Raw genomic sequence first — 16,445 nt, forward strand, 5'->3', positions numbered from 1 at the left:
ATAATTGCAATTACTAATTGATAAATGCATGCAGACAAATACGCACTTTTTGTCCAAGTAGACCAGGTTGTCCAGTCAAGCCACTCTGTCCTGGTCTTCCTGGCTCTCCTTTTAATCCTGGAGCTCCTGGAATTCCACTGATTCCTGGAAACATGGACAAAATCATTACACGGATTCTGTGTTGTTCTGTTCATGTACATGTACTGTATTATGTATAGCCTGTTTTTACATTTTCTTTAAGAATCTGTAAGTATGTATGGAATGTCTGTGATGCATGCAGGAGGAGGAAGAATGGGGTCAGCATGGAGTGACTCACCTTTTTGACCCGTTGGGCCTGGAAAACCAATTCCAGGGGGTCCTTGTTCACCCTTCTGTCCAGGGAAACCTGGCAACCCTGAGTCTCCCACCGGGCCTCTATCCCCTGCAACAAGCATGATTTTGTATATTAAACTAATCTAGGACTAATTGCTAACAATCTTCACATATATGTGAATAATATGTGTGTATGTATGTTAATATGAACAATATGTATAATATATTATATTATGAATAAATATGAATAAATATATATTTTTTGTTAATTAGATAATGATACTTTGTTCCTCATCCCTGATTTTAATGTTATTTCAATGATCAAAGACAACATTTAGCTCACTGATTCATCATCAAGAGACATATTTTAAATGGATTTTTTTGGAGGGGAGTATAAATGAAAACATTCCAACTATGGTGTTGCTCACCTTGAAGTCCAGGTCTGCCAGTTTCTCCTCGTGGTCCAGGTACTCCCTGAGGACCTGGAGTGCTTATACCTACACCTGGCTCACCTTTGGCACCTGATGGACGCAAGGTATGTGTTATCAATGAACAAATATATTATAGGTGTGCGTGTGCAGAACCTGTGTCTGTTTACAGAGTTTAAGACGCAATGTTGAGATATAGTTTAATATGAGATCTCTTTGACTATATGAGTGCATTTCTTTAACAATATCTGCGCAGATCACACGCCTACCAGGTTGTCCGGGAGTTCCAGGAAGTCCTGGTCTCCCTTGACTGCCTTTCTCTCCACTTTCTCCCGGTTGACCAATGCCTGGCAGACCAGGGGGACCCCTCTCTCCCGGGGGCCCAATAAGACCAGGATCCCCACCTGGTCCACGCTCACCCTTAATGCCCTCTTTGGCCTGAAAGCGAGATTAAAGAAAAGGGATGTCTGATTTACTTTGTTTTTAAAAAGGCTGCCAATAAATTAAAACCACAATTATTGATTTTTTGGCTAACACAACACTGACATACTGTATCATATCTTCATAAAGTTGAACAGTTGCTTATTTACATACCAAGCAGACATTGAGCAACATTACCATTCATTTAGACTCATGTTTCAGGGCATTTAATGAACAGTCTAATAGTCACTCTCTTTTAGCTGAGCTTTAGTCATACTTTCCATTGTTAATATAACCAGTACTGAATATGGCATCTTTAAGTGAACTTTCACTTGCAGCAAAGGGTTTTAAAAGTTAAGTTGCCTATTGTGTTTACTTTTTTTTTGTACAGGCTGGTCCTTTCAAAGTCATCCATTATCATTTGACAGGCGGTTCAATCATTTGCTCTACTAGTGGAGCTCAGGCTTTCCTGATATCCTGAGAGATTGTCTCATCATACAAACCACACACAAAAACTTACAGGTTCTCCTTTGAGGCCAGGTATACCGGGGAGGCCATCAATCCCTGGCTGTCCATCCAATCCTGGTTGCCCTGGTGAACCAGCAGGACCAGGAAGACCTTTGTCTCCCTTCAGACCAGGAGCTATGAAAATGTCCCCGGGCTCACCAATAGCCCCAGGAGCCCCCATCAACCCAGGAGTTCCTTGAATACCCTGCAGAGGTCAAAAAAATGTGTTGTGCACTGAAGAACATATCAGTGGCATATCCCGATATCTTTCTCGTGCTCGATTTTCCTCAGTGAAACTGTGAAAACATTCAGCTACGATCTTGTCAAAAGTGTCTCAGATATTATTCTACTCACAGGTCTTCCAGGTTGTCCAGGAGCACCAGATTGACCCTTTTCTCCTTTGCTTCCTACTGGCCCAGGAGGTCCTGCCAGGTGAAGATGGACATTGTACATCCTTAACTAATTCAATGCTCATCATAGTGTGTGTCAATACACAGGAAAAAGAGGTAGAATAAGATAATAGTGAAATGGTTGTGTTTGTACAATGGCATATTATAAATATTCAAATACTCACATATCTAGAATGTAAGTTACAAAATGTAGCAGAGTGTCCAGTAGAATGACAATTTTAGCTCATGGTCCAAATTTTTAGGCTAAGTCATTTGAATGGAGCAGATTCACTCACCATGCTCTCCTTTAGGCCCCTGGGGACCAGGTAATCCAGGTGGGCCAAAAGATTCACACTGAACACAGGTATCTCCTTTGTCACCTAATAGGAGGTACAGTAACTTCATTTTAAAAAAAAATCGTGTTAATGTCCTCATGTGTAGTCCAGCTGTAGTACTGATGCAAAACATAAAAGTTCCTTGGATACTCATGTGAGTGGTGTTCCTAGTAGTACATATGTACCCTCAAATCTCTCACTACATCTCAAAGACAGAAACGTAAAATTTGAATTTATTAATTATTTGATCACTTGTGTTAATCAGCAGTAATTGTGTTCATTCTTGCCTTTCTGTCCCACTTCCCCTTGTAACCCTGGAGGTCCAGGTGGGCCAGGAGAGCCTTTCTCGATGTTACAGTCATTATCGTCGACTGTGCAGCCAGGTCATAGCACATACACAACGTACGCATCCAATACGCACACACAGAAACACATGAACACACACATTAGGTTATTTAAACATCTGTAAATACACGCTTTATGTACATGTCCCCTTATTGTCAGTTACTCAAATGATTGTAGCATTTAAAGATGAGACGTACTTGGGAGTCCTGGGGGTCCAGGGGGTCCAGTGACCCCTGGTTGTCCTGGAGGTCCAACCAGAGACTCTCCTTCTATACCCCTGTCTCCTTTCACACCCTCGTCTCCCTTCTCACCCTTCTCTCCTCGAGGCCCTTCAGTGTGGCGGCCTGAGGTACAGGAAGAAAGCCAAAGTAAGTGGATTATTCAGATTAGCATGTGTCTGATTGATATATGCAGCCCATCAGACAGTGTGGTTATATTACATAAGAAATATTATGATGTCTTACCTGGTGGACCTGCCTCTCCCTGAGGCCCAGGAAAACCTGTAGATCAAGAAGAAACAAATGAAGAAAAAAGGATATTGTGGGAACTGAGGTAGGTGTTTATGTGTATGTGTCCACATATAGTATGAACATGTGGCCTACTATGGCTTAATTTTACCTTTTTCTCCTTGTAACCCTGGGAAACCAGGAGGACCAGGAGGACCAGGGGCACCATTAACCTAAAATGATATAATTACAAAGATTAAGGATGCATGTCCATTTTATAAGATTAATGTTTAAGTTACACTGATCTATCTTAACTCAGATCAGTTGACTGCTGAAATGATTTGTGTTTAAATAACTCTTAAAACAACAAATAATCCTTGGTGGGATTGCATTCCTCAGTGTCTCACTGACTAGAATAGATTTTGCCATTAATCTCCAATTTAAAGGGCAGAAATATAGAATTGCAATTCCATAAAGCTGGGGGTCTTGCGAGAGACAGATGAACAAAATGGTTAAAATCGAAGTAGCAGAGGCCAAGAAATGATGACCTTAAAGCGTAACTTAACACCAGGCTGAAAAGCAATGTTTCGCTCATTTTCCTCTCTGATTGAACATTTCAGGTCTGTTTTACCTCTCACCACAACCAGGATCACTCGTAAATGTGTATGAGTGCCCTGAGAAGTATGGTCTGTAAAAAAACAAAATTGGGCCGTGTTGAGTTGCTTTTTAAGTCTCTCGTATAGGTCAAGCTTCTTTAATTCTGGATCCTGCATTTCCCGTAATGTAACTCGGTAGAATCTTTTGTTAGATCCTCCCCTCTTTGTAAATCCACACATCTTTAAAAATAGTTTGTACTGCCAAACTCTGTGGTTTCCATACCTAACCCCGAGATTACTCAAATAAGAAATAAAAAGGGTGAAATACTCAGGGCAGGAGTCATAATTCTTCTGGCGCTACTCAGTGAATTTGGTTTACTATAATTACAACTGTTATAATTTCTACAAATTATACTTTTCTACATGACGGAAGTGAAAATACAGAATCCTTTGTTATATGTTAATTTAATCCATTGTTTGTGGCCTAAAAATGTCAAACGGAAATATATTTGGTGTAAAAAAAAACAGAATCGGCCTTCAAAAACCCACGATATGTAATTTGAGTGTAACCGTAGTTTTTTGCTGAAAGTAGTTTGTGTGCAAACTCCTCCTCAGGTTTTTAAATTCCCCGCATTTTACAGATACAATACCAAGAGTCTGACCTTGATGTTCTCAGTAGAAGCTATTGGCCTGACACAAGTAATGCAATTCAATGTAATTTTCTCAGACCAGTCATAGAAGACATCATACAGTGGTAAAATCAGTGGATTGCCCATTTAACGTTCTCTCACATTCTAACTAAATGAATATGTGGTGACATCTGCTGGTAGCTTTTAGAATTCATCCTCTTTGTAGCTGTTGGGACGGAGAGTGAGTGGGTGAGAGAGAAAGAAAGAGAATTATATATAGAAGTAACTAGAAAAGCGGGAGGAGAGATACATCACTTACAAAACCTGGTGGTCCTTTTTCTCCTTTTTCACCCTGAAAGAAGGGAAAAAAATAGCCTGTCTGATCATCACACCTCCAACATAATTTAAGTTTCTGATTGAAGCCTTGAATATATGTAGAATAAATAAAAGGTGCATTAGTTACCTGGGAACCAATGTTTCCAGGAATTCCTGGAAAGCCTTTTTCTCCCTGTATGAATATATGTAGTACTTTAGTCATAAATATTTTATAATATGAAAGAAAACAACAGTTGGAAAGCAGAGTAGATGGATAACACAGTAAGTTATTGTTACCTTTGGCCCACCCTCTCCATCCTTGCCAGGTTTACCCTAAAAATCATAGAGACAGACACTCGCTTTGATTCATTTTGTAGTCACAGTCATTAACAATAAAGAGAGTGATATATATAACTGAATCTGTATAAGCTCAAAGTGGGCACAAAAAGAAATGTAAGTAAAACAAGTTTGCAGTTGTTTGTAATGACACATTATAAAAAAAGCTTGTTACCTTGACACAATCTAACTTTTGAAGATTCTGCATAAAGAACTGATGCTGAACTTCTGTCTTCATTTACCATGCCATTACAGTATACATATGTATTTTTATGTAGACATATCTTTGGCTTGACCGCAACAGCAGGGCCAGCCCTACAAACATGAATGTCAGTGACTGACTGACTGATTGGGTGATAAAGTTACACCACTGGTCAGCCGAATGCGGTGTGACTAAGTGCTGAAGTTACACCATTGGTCATTGCTCTTTCAAAATGAATTGGCACAAACAGATTCTACTGCGTCATCAGTGTTGCCAACTTAGCGCCTTTGTCACTAGATTTGCCAACTTTTCACCCCGTTTTAGTTCCTTTTTTTCACAAAAGCGCCTAGTGACAAATCTAATGACCTTTTGGAAAAACCTTAGCTACTTTCCCTTGAAGTGAGTTGCCATTATTGTCCTGTGAGCGTGAGGTCAGGCTTTCCCTCCACAGGTGCACCTCTCTATGTATCTCATTCAATTGACTCGTCATCGTGCTGACTGATAGCTGACACAGACCCGACTGAACTTCTAACTTCCTCTGTGAGTGATAATTTTACAAGTAAATATAACCAAAATCAGAGCACAGCCGTTGTCTTTAGCGTATGTGTATGGTGATTTTGTCAGATGACATTGCGGTTATAAAATAACGATTATAGCAGTACAGAGCCGCAGCAGGGAAATGTCTTGTAAGTGACTGCTGGTTAACGTGTAGTCTTAATGGGCCCCGTTTGAGTCAATATTTTCATACTTACAGAAACAGACAAACACGTAAATGAGAACAGCTTTATTGGGAATTCAGCTGTATTAAATTACTTTATATGTGAGCACAGAGAGTAGGAGAGAGGCAAACAGATAAAGGGCGGTCCAGCTATATACTAGGTTTTGACCCTGTCTTGTTGCTACTTACTCTTGGTCCAGGCGGGCCGGGTTCACCTTTCATGCCATCGAGATACGGGATGCAAAAGCCCTGCAAAGGAAATCAGGTGTCTCAAAACAGTAGAAAGTTGAAAAAAACAGCCTGTGTGCACAGTAATGTAAGTAATAAACCTCAACACTTGAATGCAAAATACTAACTTTATCTCCTTTCTCTCCAGGAAGTCCTCTGTCTCCCTTCAGGAACAAAAAACACGTTCAGGAATTAATACAGAATCCCAGCCATCTTTTATCAGTCTCTTTATAAATAGACATATAATGATTGATTTGTAAATAAAAATAGCACAGTTTATAAATAACTGAGGGAGTACCGGTGGTCCAGGTATATGTACTGTGGTATGTCCTCCTTCCACACCCATTGATGGAGGTCCAGGGGGACCGGGTGGGCCACGAAATCCTGGCTCACCCTGCAGGGAGACGGCAACAATCAACGACAGCCACAGCCAAATACATTTTCACAAGAGCAGCGCGTCAACAATTAGTCCCAAACTTAAATAAAAAAGTAAATCATCCAGTGAAAACAAAATGTGTCCAAAAAATGCGGATTTACATTTGTTCAGATAAACTGAACAGTTAAGTGTTCCTTGATGGGTTGAGAAAATTCTCTTACCTCTTAAGCTAAATAAAGCATTTAAAAAACCGATTGGGCAATCTTGAAATGCAGTCACAAAGCTGAAAATGGGGCTGTTTTCTTAGCTCATGAAAAGTTGATATTTTGGACATGAATGTTTTTCAAAGGACACAGACGAAAGGCAACATTTTCGAATTTCTCTTAAAATATTTAAAATCATTTATAGGGCTAATATTACACTGCACATGTAACAGGAGTAGTGCTTCACATTACAGTTCAGTATTAACCAGGGACTAACGGTGTAATATCTAGGTAGTTACAGAGATAATAACTGGGTAATATTATAATAACCATGAGAAAATCTTGGCAATACCAGAGTTTCAGTTTTCTTATAAACATTCAGGTAAACCAGCTCAAAGTTAGAATTTTAGAATACCATGCTAATAATGGAGAGACAACTGGCAGACCTCAAAATAATCCGGTTATTGATGAAAAGAGATTAATACCAGTGTAGTAATTGGTTAAAATGCTAGTTATCATGAGATAATATTAGAGTAGTGATCCAGATGGGACTGAAATGTTGTCCATTTAAATATATGTAGAGTTTGAGGTCAGTGTGCAGGTCTTTTCTCTAAAGTTGATTTTCTATAGTCTTGCCTGTACAAATGATGTCTAATATCTGTCTAATATCAGTGTAATGCCTTCACAATCAAAAGAAAATCCCAGGACAGTTTCATGAGTAATTATCATAAACTAATTCTTAAATTCCTGTTTCTTTCCTATTTTGATTTCCCCTTGTTTGTTTTAGGATAATACCATCAGAACTTTAGTTGAAATGCAATTATTTCTCACTTGAAAACACATATTGTAAGAAAGATAGTATTGCAATCTGACCACGTTATTACTGAACTGAAGTGCTGTTTTTGCATTGGGGTATAAAAACATTAAAGGTCTCACCTTTTCTCCTTTCTCACTCACAAAAGCCAGCTTGTCACCCTAAAGGGAAGTAAAAAAAAAAAAGGTTCCTATGACACCTCAGCAGGATGATTAAGTCAGAGGATGGTGGACTTTTTTTTATAATTGTAAAAATTATTGAATGTATGATTGGTCTCACCTTCTCTCCTGGAGGGCCAGGAGGGCCAGGATCACCCTGCCAAACACAATTATCAATCAGTCAGACAAACTGTTATTACCAATACGGTATCTAACTGATGAACATTGACAAAGCATCTGATTATCATCTATCCGCCAGGTCATAAAAGTTCAGTATCTACAGAGTTTGTTCTTTCAAATTTGTGCTCTTTCCAGTATAATTCCTTTGACTCATAAAAGTAATAATAGACTGCGTAGGAGGATAAACTGCCCACTGTGTAGGATTAACTCACTTTGGGTCCATGATAGCCACGAAGTCCTGGAGGTCCGGTAGGTCCAGGAGGTCCAATTGATCCCTGCGGGAGAAAGAGGTGTGTGGAAGGAACTTGCATTGTCTCAGTTTGTTACTTTTTCTGTCAACGCACAGAATTTAAGACATGTATACATCTTCAAGAACACACACACGCAAACAAACACACAACGTACAGGTAATCCAGGATTGCCAGGGAATCCTCTTTCTCCCTTCTGGATATCAATCCCAATCACACCACCAGGGTCACCCTGTAGGAGACATAACAAAAATAAATGTTTCGTAGAACAAATGTGTCTCATAATATTGGAAAACTGGGACATTCCTTTATTTTTTGACAAACTTATTTACATATAAGATGTTAAAGCTTCATAAATTTTAGCTCACCTTCATTCCAGGAAATCCTGGGATGCCCTGAGGAGAGAGGACAGTGGAAAGAGATCTATACGTGTGGCATATACTGGCAGGATGAATATTTACAATCTGAGATACTGCCTAGTTAACATATTGCTAAGTCACGTAGAAATCTTGTAATTCTAATGTTACGGTTGTGATGTTTGAATTTCAGTTGTTTAATATAATCCTGTATGGACTAAGGAGACTTTCCCCAAACCTACTGGACCATTCCCAAAAACGTTGGGCAGTCAGAGTGAAAACACGGAAGCTTTCCTCGAATTTTTTAATAGTTTTCGCAATGTTTTTTACAGGTCAGTAGCAATAACTGAAGTCTATGCTAGTCATTGGGGTGGTTGATTATCATGCGAGTCGAGCTTGCTTACTGGAGGTCCTTGAAGACCAGGAAAACCAGGACTGCCATCCCTTCCCATATCTCCCTGAAACACACATACAATAATGTCAGAAGAGACAAACAGTCTTCAGGTTATTAAACAAAATAAAGTATCGGGGATGGACACGAAATCTCGGCAAACAACAAACAAATCTGATTTTAGAACTTTCAGAAGTGGCTTACTTTAGTCCCATTGCATCCTGGGATACCTGGTGGACCTGGTGGGCCATCGTGTCCATTGATGCCCTAAGAGCGGGAGCACACAAATAGACCATTTGTGACCATTTGCAGTGACACATTGACAAGGTCTGCCCAGCTTCTTGACGATTCTGCCCTGCTGTAACCACTAAATTCCTCTCACACAGCATCCAAAATTAAAATACAGAAAACTGACAACATAATCTAAAACCATGTTATTTAGAGGCTATTACTTTTAGAGGGTGATCGTATGTTAGACCACACTCTTGCTGTTATGGTGGAGAATTTACTGGCTTGCTGCAGGAAGTGAGGCTTGGAGGCAGATCAAAGGAACTTACTGGTTGTCCTGGGTTTCCTGGGAAACCTGGCAGACCAGGGGGACCCTGTAAGATCACAACCAAATCAGCGTTACTGTCTTGTGACGATACAACAGCTTAAACATAAGCAATTATTTGTGAAATAGAAGTCTCTCTCAAATCATATCATACCGTACCCTAATTATGATGGTTGGTTACTTACCCTCACTCCTTTCAGTCCAGGAGCCCCAGGTTCACCCAGATCTCCCTAAGAGGAGACAATTGACATCATGATCATCATAACACAGAAAGTTTATTTCTAACAAGCCATAAGGTCAGCCTACTGTCTTAAAAAATGACAAATATGGAAATGTTGCAGAATCAGTTGTATTCATTTCTTAAACAAATCAGGAAACTTTGTTTTGGTTTCTCTAAACTTTAGTAATCCCTGCTGCAGTCGTGTGTGTGTGAGTGTGTGTCCGCCATATATTTATTCTCTATTGCAATACAATTTGTTCACAGTGTCACATGTCTGGACTGGGGGACAAATATTATATCCACCCAAAGTTATTTGAGGTTATTCATTTTAACTTGTGTGTGTGGGTGTGTACTAGCCTTGTGGCCCATTGGCCCTGGAGGCCCCTCAGGTCCCTGCATCCCTGGGAATCCCATATTACCTTGAAGACCAGGAAATCCCCGCTCACCCTGTGATGCACAGATTGGTTAGGACAAAAATCTTTATATTAACTTAGACTAGAAGGGGAGGAATTTTAGATACTAATGTGGAAACAGTTTTTAAAACAGATTTCAAGACATTTTATGATTTAATAAAATTATCTGTAATGAATTTGACACACAAAGCAACTTTAATGGGAATACAGAAGTATTAAATGGCATTTTGACAGTCTTACTGCGCATGTATCCATGGTTGTAATTACATTACTTTGACTCTAACATTCAAACACTCTGCGATGAACGTAAACTTTCCCAGAACAAACACATCCTTATATCTAAACCAAGTTTAAACACTTTTTTAAGATCAGGTCAAATGCATTCAAATATGTATATTTCACCCACTTAATTGGGATCATTTACCCAAGAGCTTATGAAATGTAATCCTCCATCACTGTAAAATAAATAGATATGATGGGAAAACACATCAAGTCTATATGAAATAAACATATGTTTATTGAAATAAACATACAAGAAAAGAATGTTTCTACACACATGATCCTAATTTAAAATTGGACTTAATTTCAATTTAATCCATTATGAAGGCTCACATGGCTCTGTTTTTTCATACTCTTTATTTGCAATGTTTTGAAAACAATAAAAACAAATACTGGTCACATCCAATCCTCTTCTGTGTCCTTCACAATGACCTACAATTGACCCAGAAAGATTCAGACGTGTTGTTTCCACTCCCTGCCACTAGACAGTAGCATTGTGTCATGAGGGAAAGCCATGCTCCAATAATCTCCACTATCCCGCTCTGAGCTGCCAAACATGAGAGAGGGATGGAGGATCGATTTCCATTCCCTGATCACAGCACACCTGACTTCCCTCAGAGGAGATATACTGCACTATGAACCGTGGGAATTATCTATGGGTTACCATGGCAATTCCTGTTGTGAAACGTCAGGAAGTGATATCATTAGAAATAAAGCTCACGGGGGATTTTGGGAAGGCTGTTTGGTTCCTTTCAGCAAGTTAGAAAACACAGAGGTGCTTTGAATCCACAGTGGATTGGCCGGCATCCACTGACCACAGTCAGTACATCTGTTGTTGTTGGTTGAGCTGAATGTTTGGCTACTGTTGCTGGAAGAATGAGCCATAAAAGGCCAGAGAGTTGCAGAGGATAGACAACACTCTGCAGTTGTTTGATATAACTGAGCCAATAATACATGCTACCCACAAACAGCAGAAGTACCAGTGCAAAATAATTGACCTAGTTGCAACGTCTTTGAAGCTGTGGTTCCTAACATTTTTTGCTTGTGACAACATAAAACAAAGGAATCTTGTGACCCCTCGATACAGTTTGCAAATTATCTCCCGGTTGTGACCGGTTCAACCAAAGGGTGATTTTTTTCTTCATTTTAAAATGATCCCATAATTAACTTGCAAAAAGGCAAAGACAAGAGGAAAGTCTGAAAATATATTTGTGAGGCCGAAATAATGTTTTTTCTGGTTCCTGTCCTGTTAATCATTTTGTGACCCCAATGTCTTAGCATGGCTCTAAATACTTAATGACATACCTGCCCTGTGTGTGGCACTCGGCCATAACCCCATTCATTTGTGCTGAAGATGTAATCTTTAAGAATGGGTCACAAATATATAGTGTCATATTTTAAAAAGCACAATATTTTTCTGGGCAATATAGCTTTTAGCAAATGTTACTCAAACAGGATAAATAGTGGGGGACTATTTTCCACTGTGGATTTGCTGCTCTTGTGAGTATTTAAGATGGTGGATTTGGGTTTGCCTCAAAATAAACTGCAGTGCCAATGTTCATTGTAATACATTAACATGTCACCCAGTTAATAGTGTGGCTCACTGGTGTATTTTTAATGGTTCTGGGACAACAATGGAGGTCTTGATACAGAGGAATAAGCTACATCATGTTGTGGCTACACACACAATGCTTGTTAGTCAGACGAATTCATTGTTAGTTTTGGTCTTTTCATGGGATTTGTTGACAATAAAAATAAAGAATTTCTCCAAACATATCCTTTAATATCCATTTGTAATTTGGTTTGGTGTTTTTACCATTACTGCTGCCATTAGAGCAGCTACCCTTGGAGAGAAAAAAATGTAGGCACAGTAAAAGTATCTTTGCCCAAGCCAGTTAATACCAACTTTTGGTGTCAGGTCAGTGATTAACAGTCATGGTAGAGTGCTGACAGCTCAAGGGCTCACAGCCAGTTCATGGCTGGTGTCCCCACCACTTGTACATTTGTATCTGAGAGCTTCCAACAGTCTGATGGGAATAAAGCCTGCAGCCCAGCTGTGCGTCCGGATACGCTCTAATTGAAACTGATCTTTGTTCCCATCCTGGTCCGTGACTGAGCCCCATCCATTACTTTTCCACCCAGACCCAGCTACAGTCAGTCCCACTGAGCTGACCCCATTAGTCAGAACATAGCGAGCACTGTCACAGCTGCTTCGGCCTGCTATAAGCTTACAAGCCTGCACTTCAACCAACTGACCTACAGTATATGCTTAATATCAAATAAGTGAAAAAGGAAATTAGGATTTGACGGTTAGTGAAACTGGCAAATCAATCATAAACAGAATTCTCACCTTTGCTCCTTTCACACCACTGCAGTCACATTTTCCACAAGAAGGCCCGCAACCCTGAGGATGAAGAGAAAAGTAAAAATAAATGATCCATCACTTGGATGACAAAAAAAAGAGAAAAAGCATAAGTTTGTGTTTGACGAGAACAGAAGAGCTCAAATGAAGATAGTGTGTATCAGCTGGACAATATAACAGACACCTGCTGAGGGGCATGTGATGACACCCATGAGATATGTACAGTGTGCTACAATCCCTCCATTCTTTTATAGCATGTTAGGGTCCTGCCCCTGTCAGATGGATCGTGGATATTCCACTGACGCTGTAAGTCACAACAGTGAGCAGCCAGACAGACTCCTGCAGTACTTTCAAGCAAGCATTGCTTATCTGTCCCTACTGATGAGCATTGGTAAATCAGAAAGAGTGAAATCTGATTTAAAAAACACAGACAAGTAAAAGGATGATTTCTTCACCACCACTCTGGAAGTCAGTTGCATAGTAAACCTGCAATTACTGATTTTTTTTTGCCACTAGGGGGCAGCGAAAACAAGCTGTAAACACAACATTGACAATTTATCACTTTTAGGTTGATATGACAAATGTGTTAGGAAACATCAATTTATTTACATATATATATCTGTATGCTTGAGATGTTTTCACCCCCTAGTTTTAACGTAGCATACAGTAGGTTTATTTTGCTGAAAACAGCTACCAGCTATGTCTGATGATGCTGATGAGAGCATTTACTGAACAAAAACAGTAAAGTTGCAGGCCATAAAACCAAAACAATTAGCTGAAAGATGCTAACAAAGATTTAGGTGATAATTATCTGTGTTTCTCACTACAAGCAACCCTGTTCACAAACAGCTAGTTATTTGATCCATTGGTAACATCCATATATCAACTATAGCAGCTTTAATTTTACTGATGATGTTGAAAATGGAGAAAGGCTTTATTTCTTGTAATCAGGTTACTCTTAAGCCGTATTAAGGGGTCACTGATCAACTTTGAAGCACTATTGTAGGCAGAAGGACATCAATGCAGCTGGTTTCGTCCCCCACACCCTCCGCCCACTTCCTCTCTTCTGGGGTCTCCAGAGGCTCGAGCCTGGGAACTAGTCTTCATTGCCTTGGCTCTCTCCTCCATAGCTCCTCTCCTACTTTTCCCTCCATCTTCCAGCTGTTGCTAGAATCATGTGCAAGGCGTCCAGCCAAAATCTTGTCAGGGCTTTGGACAGGCTTTGCCGGCTTGGGCACAGAGTGCACAGCTACGCTGCCCAAATATTTCTGTCTGCCTGTCTCTTGTTCACACACACAGAACCAATAAATGGCTCGATTACCACTCACCTTGATCCCTTCCCAACCTTCTAAATCTGACATTTCATACTTATGTCATTCTTAATTCTATATTTTCTTTAATTCATTATCCTAACCAAATTTATTCCATGTCTGCTTTGTTACACGCAATACTCTCCAACATTCCTGATAACTGAATCATTATGTGGGCTGAAAACCATGGGAAACCACGGGAAACAGACTTCACTCCCAGGATCTTGAGCCCCCACTGCCCACACCCTGTCCCAGTGCACTTGTTCTCCTCTATTTGCACTGTACTGGATGTGTGTGGCCTGCTACAGTATGTCATTTCCCATTTCTGCTCTCTCACACACCTCTAATTCAGTCTATCTCACTTCTGCACTTCTGGTTCCTTTATTGTTTTTTTTTTTCTGTCATGCCACAGGAAAACTTTAGGAACACCTGCTTCAGATCAGGTTAGTGTCATAAGACAAACAGCAGAGAAGGAATATTGACTCTGAGAATGGAGCACATGTGCATTTTATTATGACAAATCTGCAGGCTCGCAGTATTAAGAGCTCCTGGTGCTGGAATAACATGATTTTTTTGGACTATTCACCAAGGGAGTTAAGGCACGCTAATGCAATGAGGGAACATGCTTGCATATTGTCAGCACCAATAAGTAAATCACAGCTGCTCCTGCTTAGGTATTGCTTAAGTATTCCCTCATTCACCTGTTGCTCCCTGTCTGTCTCAGATTTTTTTTTTCTTCGTCCGCAGTTTTTGTTGTCCTCTTTAAGACACAACTGAACTGAGCAGACATTCCTGCATGTTGGCGGGCATGACCAGGGAATCCAAGCCTCAAACTGACATGAACAATGAGGACACTGTGTGCGCTTGGGTGTGTGATGAAACGCCAACACGCTGTGATGTCTACTGCTGGATCTTCAAACACGGCACAGTAATCTGCAGGTAGATCAAAGTAGCCTTTCTTTGATTTCTCCTGTTTGTTTTCCCTCTATGTCCGTTATTCGTCGTCATAAACCCAAACACCAGATGGGAGCGATGGTACAAAGACTCAACTGTCATCTGCACAAAGAACATCTTGCTAATGAGTCTTGCAGCCTCGAAGTGGATGACTGCCTGATTTGGTATCTGGGCTTTGCTGGAAAGAGGGATCTTAAGAGGGGTCTTATCATACAGATCCTCCGATATATAGCATAGTGAGGGCCATCACTATCTTGCTATACCACAAGCCATAGAACCATTTCTAACATAAATACGATTTCTACATCACAGATGTGAAAGGTGGATGATAGCCTCCCTAGTTCACTCTACAAAATGAGTACTTTTACTTTTGATACTTACACTCCATTTATTCAGAAAGACTAAACTTTTACTGAAGTTATATTTTAAATGCTCTATCTTTACTTGGTATTGAGTATTCTACATTGTGGTACAGATTACCAGCACAGTACAGGGTGTGCACATGTGGGATTTTGTTGGACCCAGAGACTGAGAAAAGAAGAGATTAAGATGACAATACTCTGCCGGGACGGCATGATATTCCACAGAGCAAACAGACTGAGCAGAACCCTGAGGCTCTACAGTGATGAGTGTTGATGTCCCCTCTGAATATACAGTGGCTGGTGAGTCTCTGAAGAAACTGTATCAGAGCCAGTATACCTCTCCGGCAGACAGCCTCACGTGTCTCTGGACAAGTGTTTACGTCATTCCTAAGTCTGGATGGCAGGCCTGGATGTCACCAAACTCCGAAAAATCAACATGACATATGCTTGAAGAGTGTTTACATTTACTGGTTGCAGTGCAAAACAGTGCCTTAACATAATTGTGTGTATATGACAATCTGTTGGCGTGTCGTTTACTGAGGCTAGAGCTGGCAGGGAAACACATAAAATGCTAACAGAAGAAGAGGATGGGGTTGGTGTAACTATAAAGATTTGTGCCTGGTACGCAGAGCCACGTTCACAGGCCTTCATAATGTGGACTGTTAAATCTCAGTGCTCTGTGTTATGTGTCAGAGGTTCTGGGGCTGACGTCAGTTCAAGCCTCATCCCGCAAGGCCTGATGTTTCAAAAACACTCGCTTGATACGTCTGACATCATTAGATGCGTAAGTCCTGCAGTGTAATGAGCTCCGGAAAGAGGAAGTGATGAGTAATGTTTGCTCTCGAGATTACTGGCCTCTGCCAGCAAGAGACAGTGGTCCAGAGATTCCCAATGTTAACACAGACACTCTTAATGTAAACGATGAGTGAGTGTATAGATAGATAGATATAGATGTTGCATAACGAGATCCCCACAAGAGCCATAGCAATAGCAGCAGAATCAGGGCTGAGGCAAGCACTGCCAAGCACTGCCTGTTACAGAATAGCTTGCATGGATAGGG

The 16,445-nt window shown here is 40.3% G+C and overlaps 1 protein-coding gene across 1 annotated transcript in view; it reads right to left on the reverse strand.

Moving 5' to 3' along the window:
- The window catches only part of col4a1 (collagen, type IV, alpha 1), a 43,567-nt gene that overhangs the window by 11,709 nt on the left and 15,413 nt on the right, over window positions 1–16,445 (reverse strand). The window contains exons 2-29 of the mRNA XM_040148579.1: window positions 12,748–12,801; window positions 10,063–10,152; window positions 9,671–9,715; window positions 9,490–9,534; window positions 9,137–9,199; window positions 8,946–8,999; window positions 8,554–8,580; window positions 8,343–8,417; window positions 8,150–8,212; window positions 7,879–7,914; window positions 7,722–7,760; window positions 6,505–6,600; window positions 6,335–6,370; window positions 6,168–6,227; window positions 5,020–5,055; window positions 4,871–4,915; window positions 4,727–4,759; window positions 3,355–3,415; window positions 3,201–3,236; window positions 2,934–3,080; window positions 2,679–2,762; window positions 2,353–2,436; window positions 2,022–2,092; window positions 1,681–1,872; window positions 1,010–1,178; window positions 741–833; window positions 317–421; window positions 47–144 (exon numbers count right to left, since the gene is read on the reverse strand). Of these exons, the coding sequence (XP_040004513.1) occupies window positions 47–144; window positions 317–421; window positions 741–833; window positions 1,010–1,178; window positions 1,681–1,872; window positions 2,022–2,092; window positions 2,353–2,436; window positions 2,679–2,762; window positions 2,934–3,080; window positions 3,201–3,236; window positions 3,355–3,415; window positions 4,727–4,759; window positions 4,871–4,915; window positions 5,020–5,055; window positions 6,168–6,227; window positions 6,335–6,370; window positions 6,505–6,600; window positions 7,722–7,760; window positions 7,879–7,914; window positions 8,150–8,212; window positions 8,343–8,417; window positions 8,554–8,580; window positions 8,946–8,999; window positions 9,137–9,199; window positions 9,490–9,534; window positions 9,671–9,715; window positions 10,063–10,152; window positions 12,748–12,801 (2,037 nt within the window). The remainder of the gene's footprint in view (window positions 1–46; window positions 145–316; window positions 422–740; window positions 834–1,009; window positions 1,179–1,680; window positions 1,873–2,021; window positions 2,093–2,352; window positions 2,437–2,678; window positions 2,763–2,933; window positions 3,081–3,200; window positions 3,237–3,354; window positions 3,416–4,726; window positions 4,760–4,870; window positions 4,916–5,019; window positions 5,056–6,167; window positions 6,228–6,334; window positions 6,371–6,504; window positions 6,601–7,721; window positions 7,761–7,878; window positions 7,915–8,149; window positions 8,213–8,342; window positions 8,418–8,553; window positions 8,581–8,945; window positions 9,000–9,136; window positions 9,200–9,489; window positions 9,535–9,670; window positions 9,716–10,062; window positions 10,153–12,747; window positions 12,802–16,445) is intronic.

Source organism: Xiphias gladius, chromosome 16 (genome assembly GCF_016859285.1).
Source record: "Xiphias gladius isolate SHS-SW01 ecotype Sanya breed wild chromosome 16, ASM1685928v1, whole genome shotgun sequence".
Classification (NCBI taxonomy): domain Eukaryota; kingdom Metazoa; phylum Chordata; class Actinopteri; order Istiophoriformes; family Xiphiidae; genus Xiphias; species Xiphias gladius.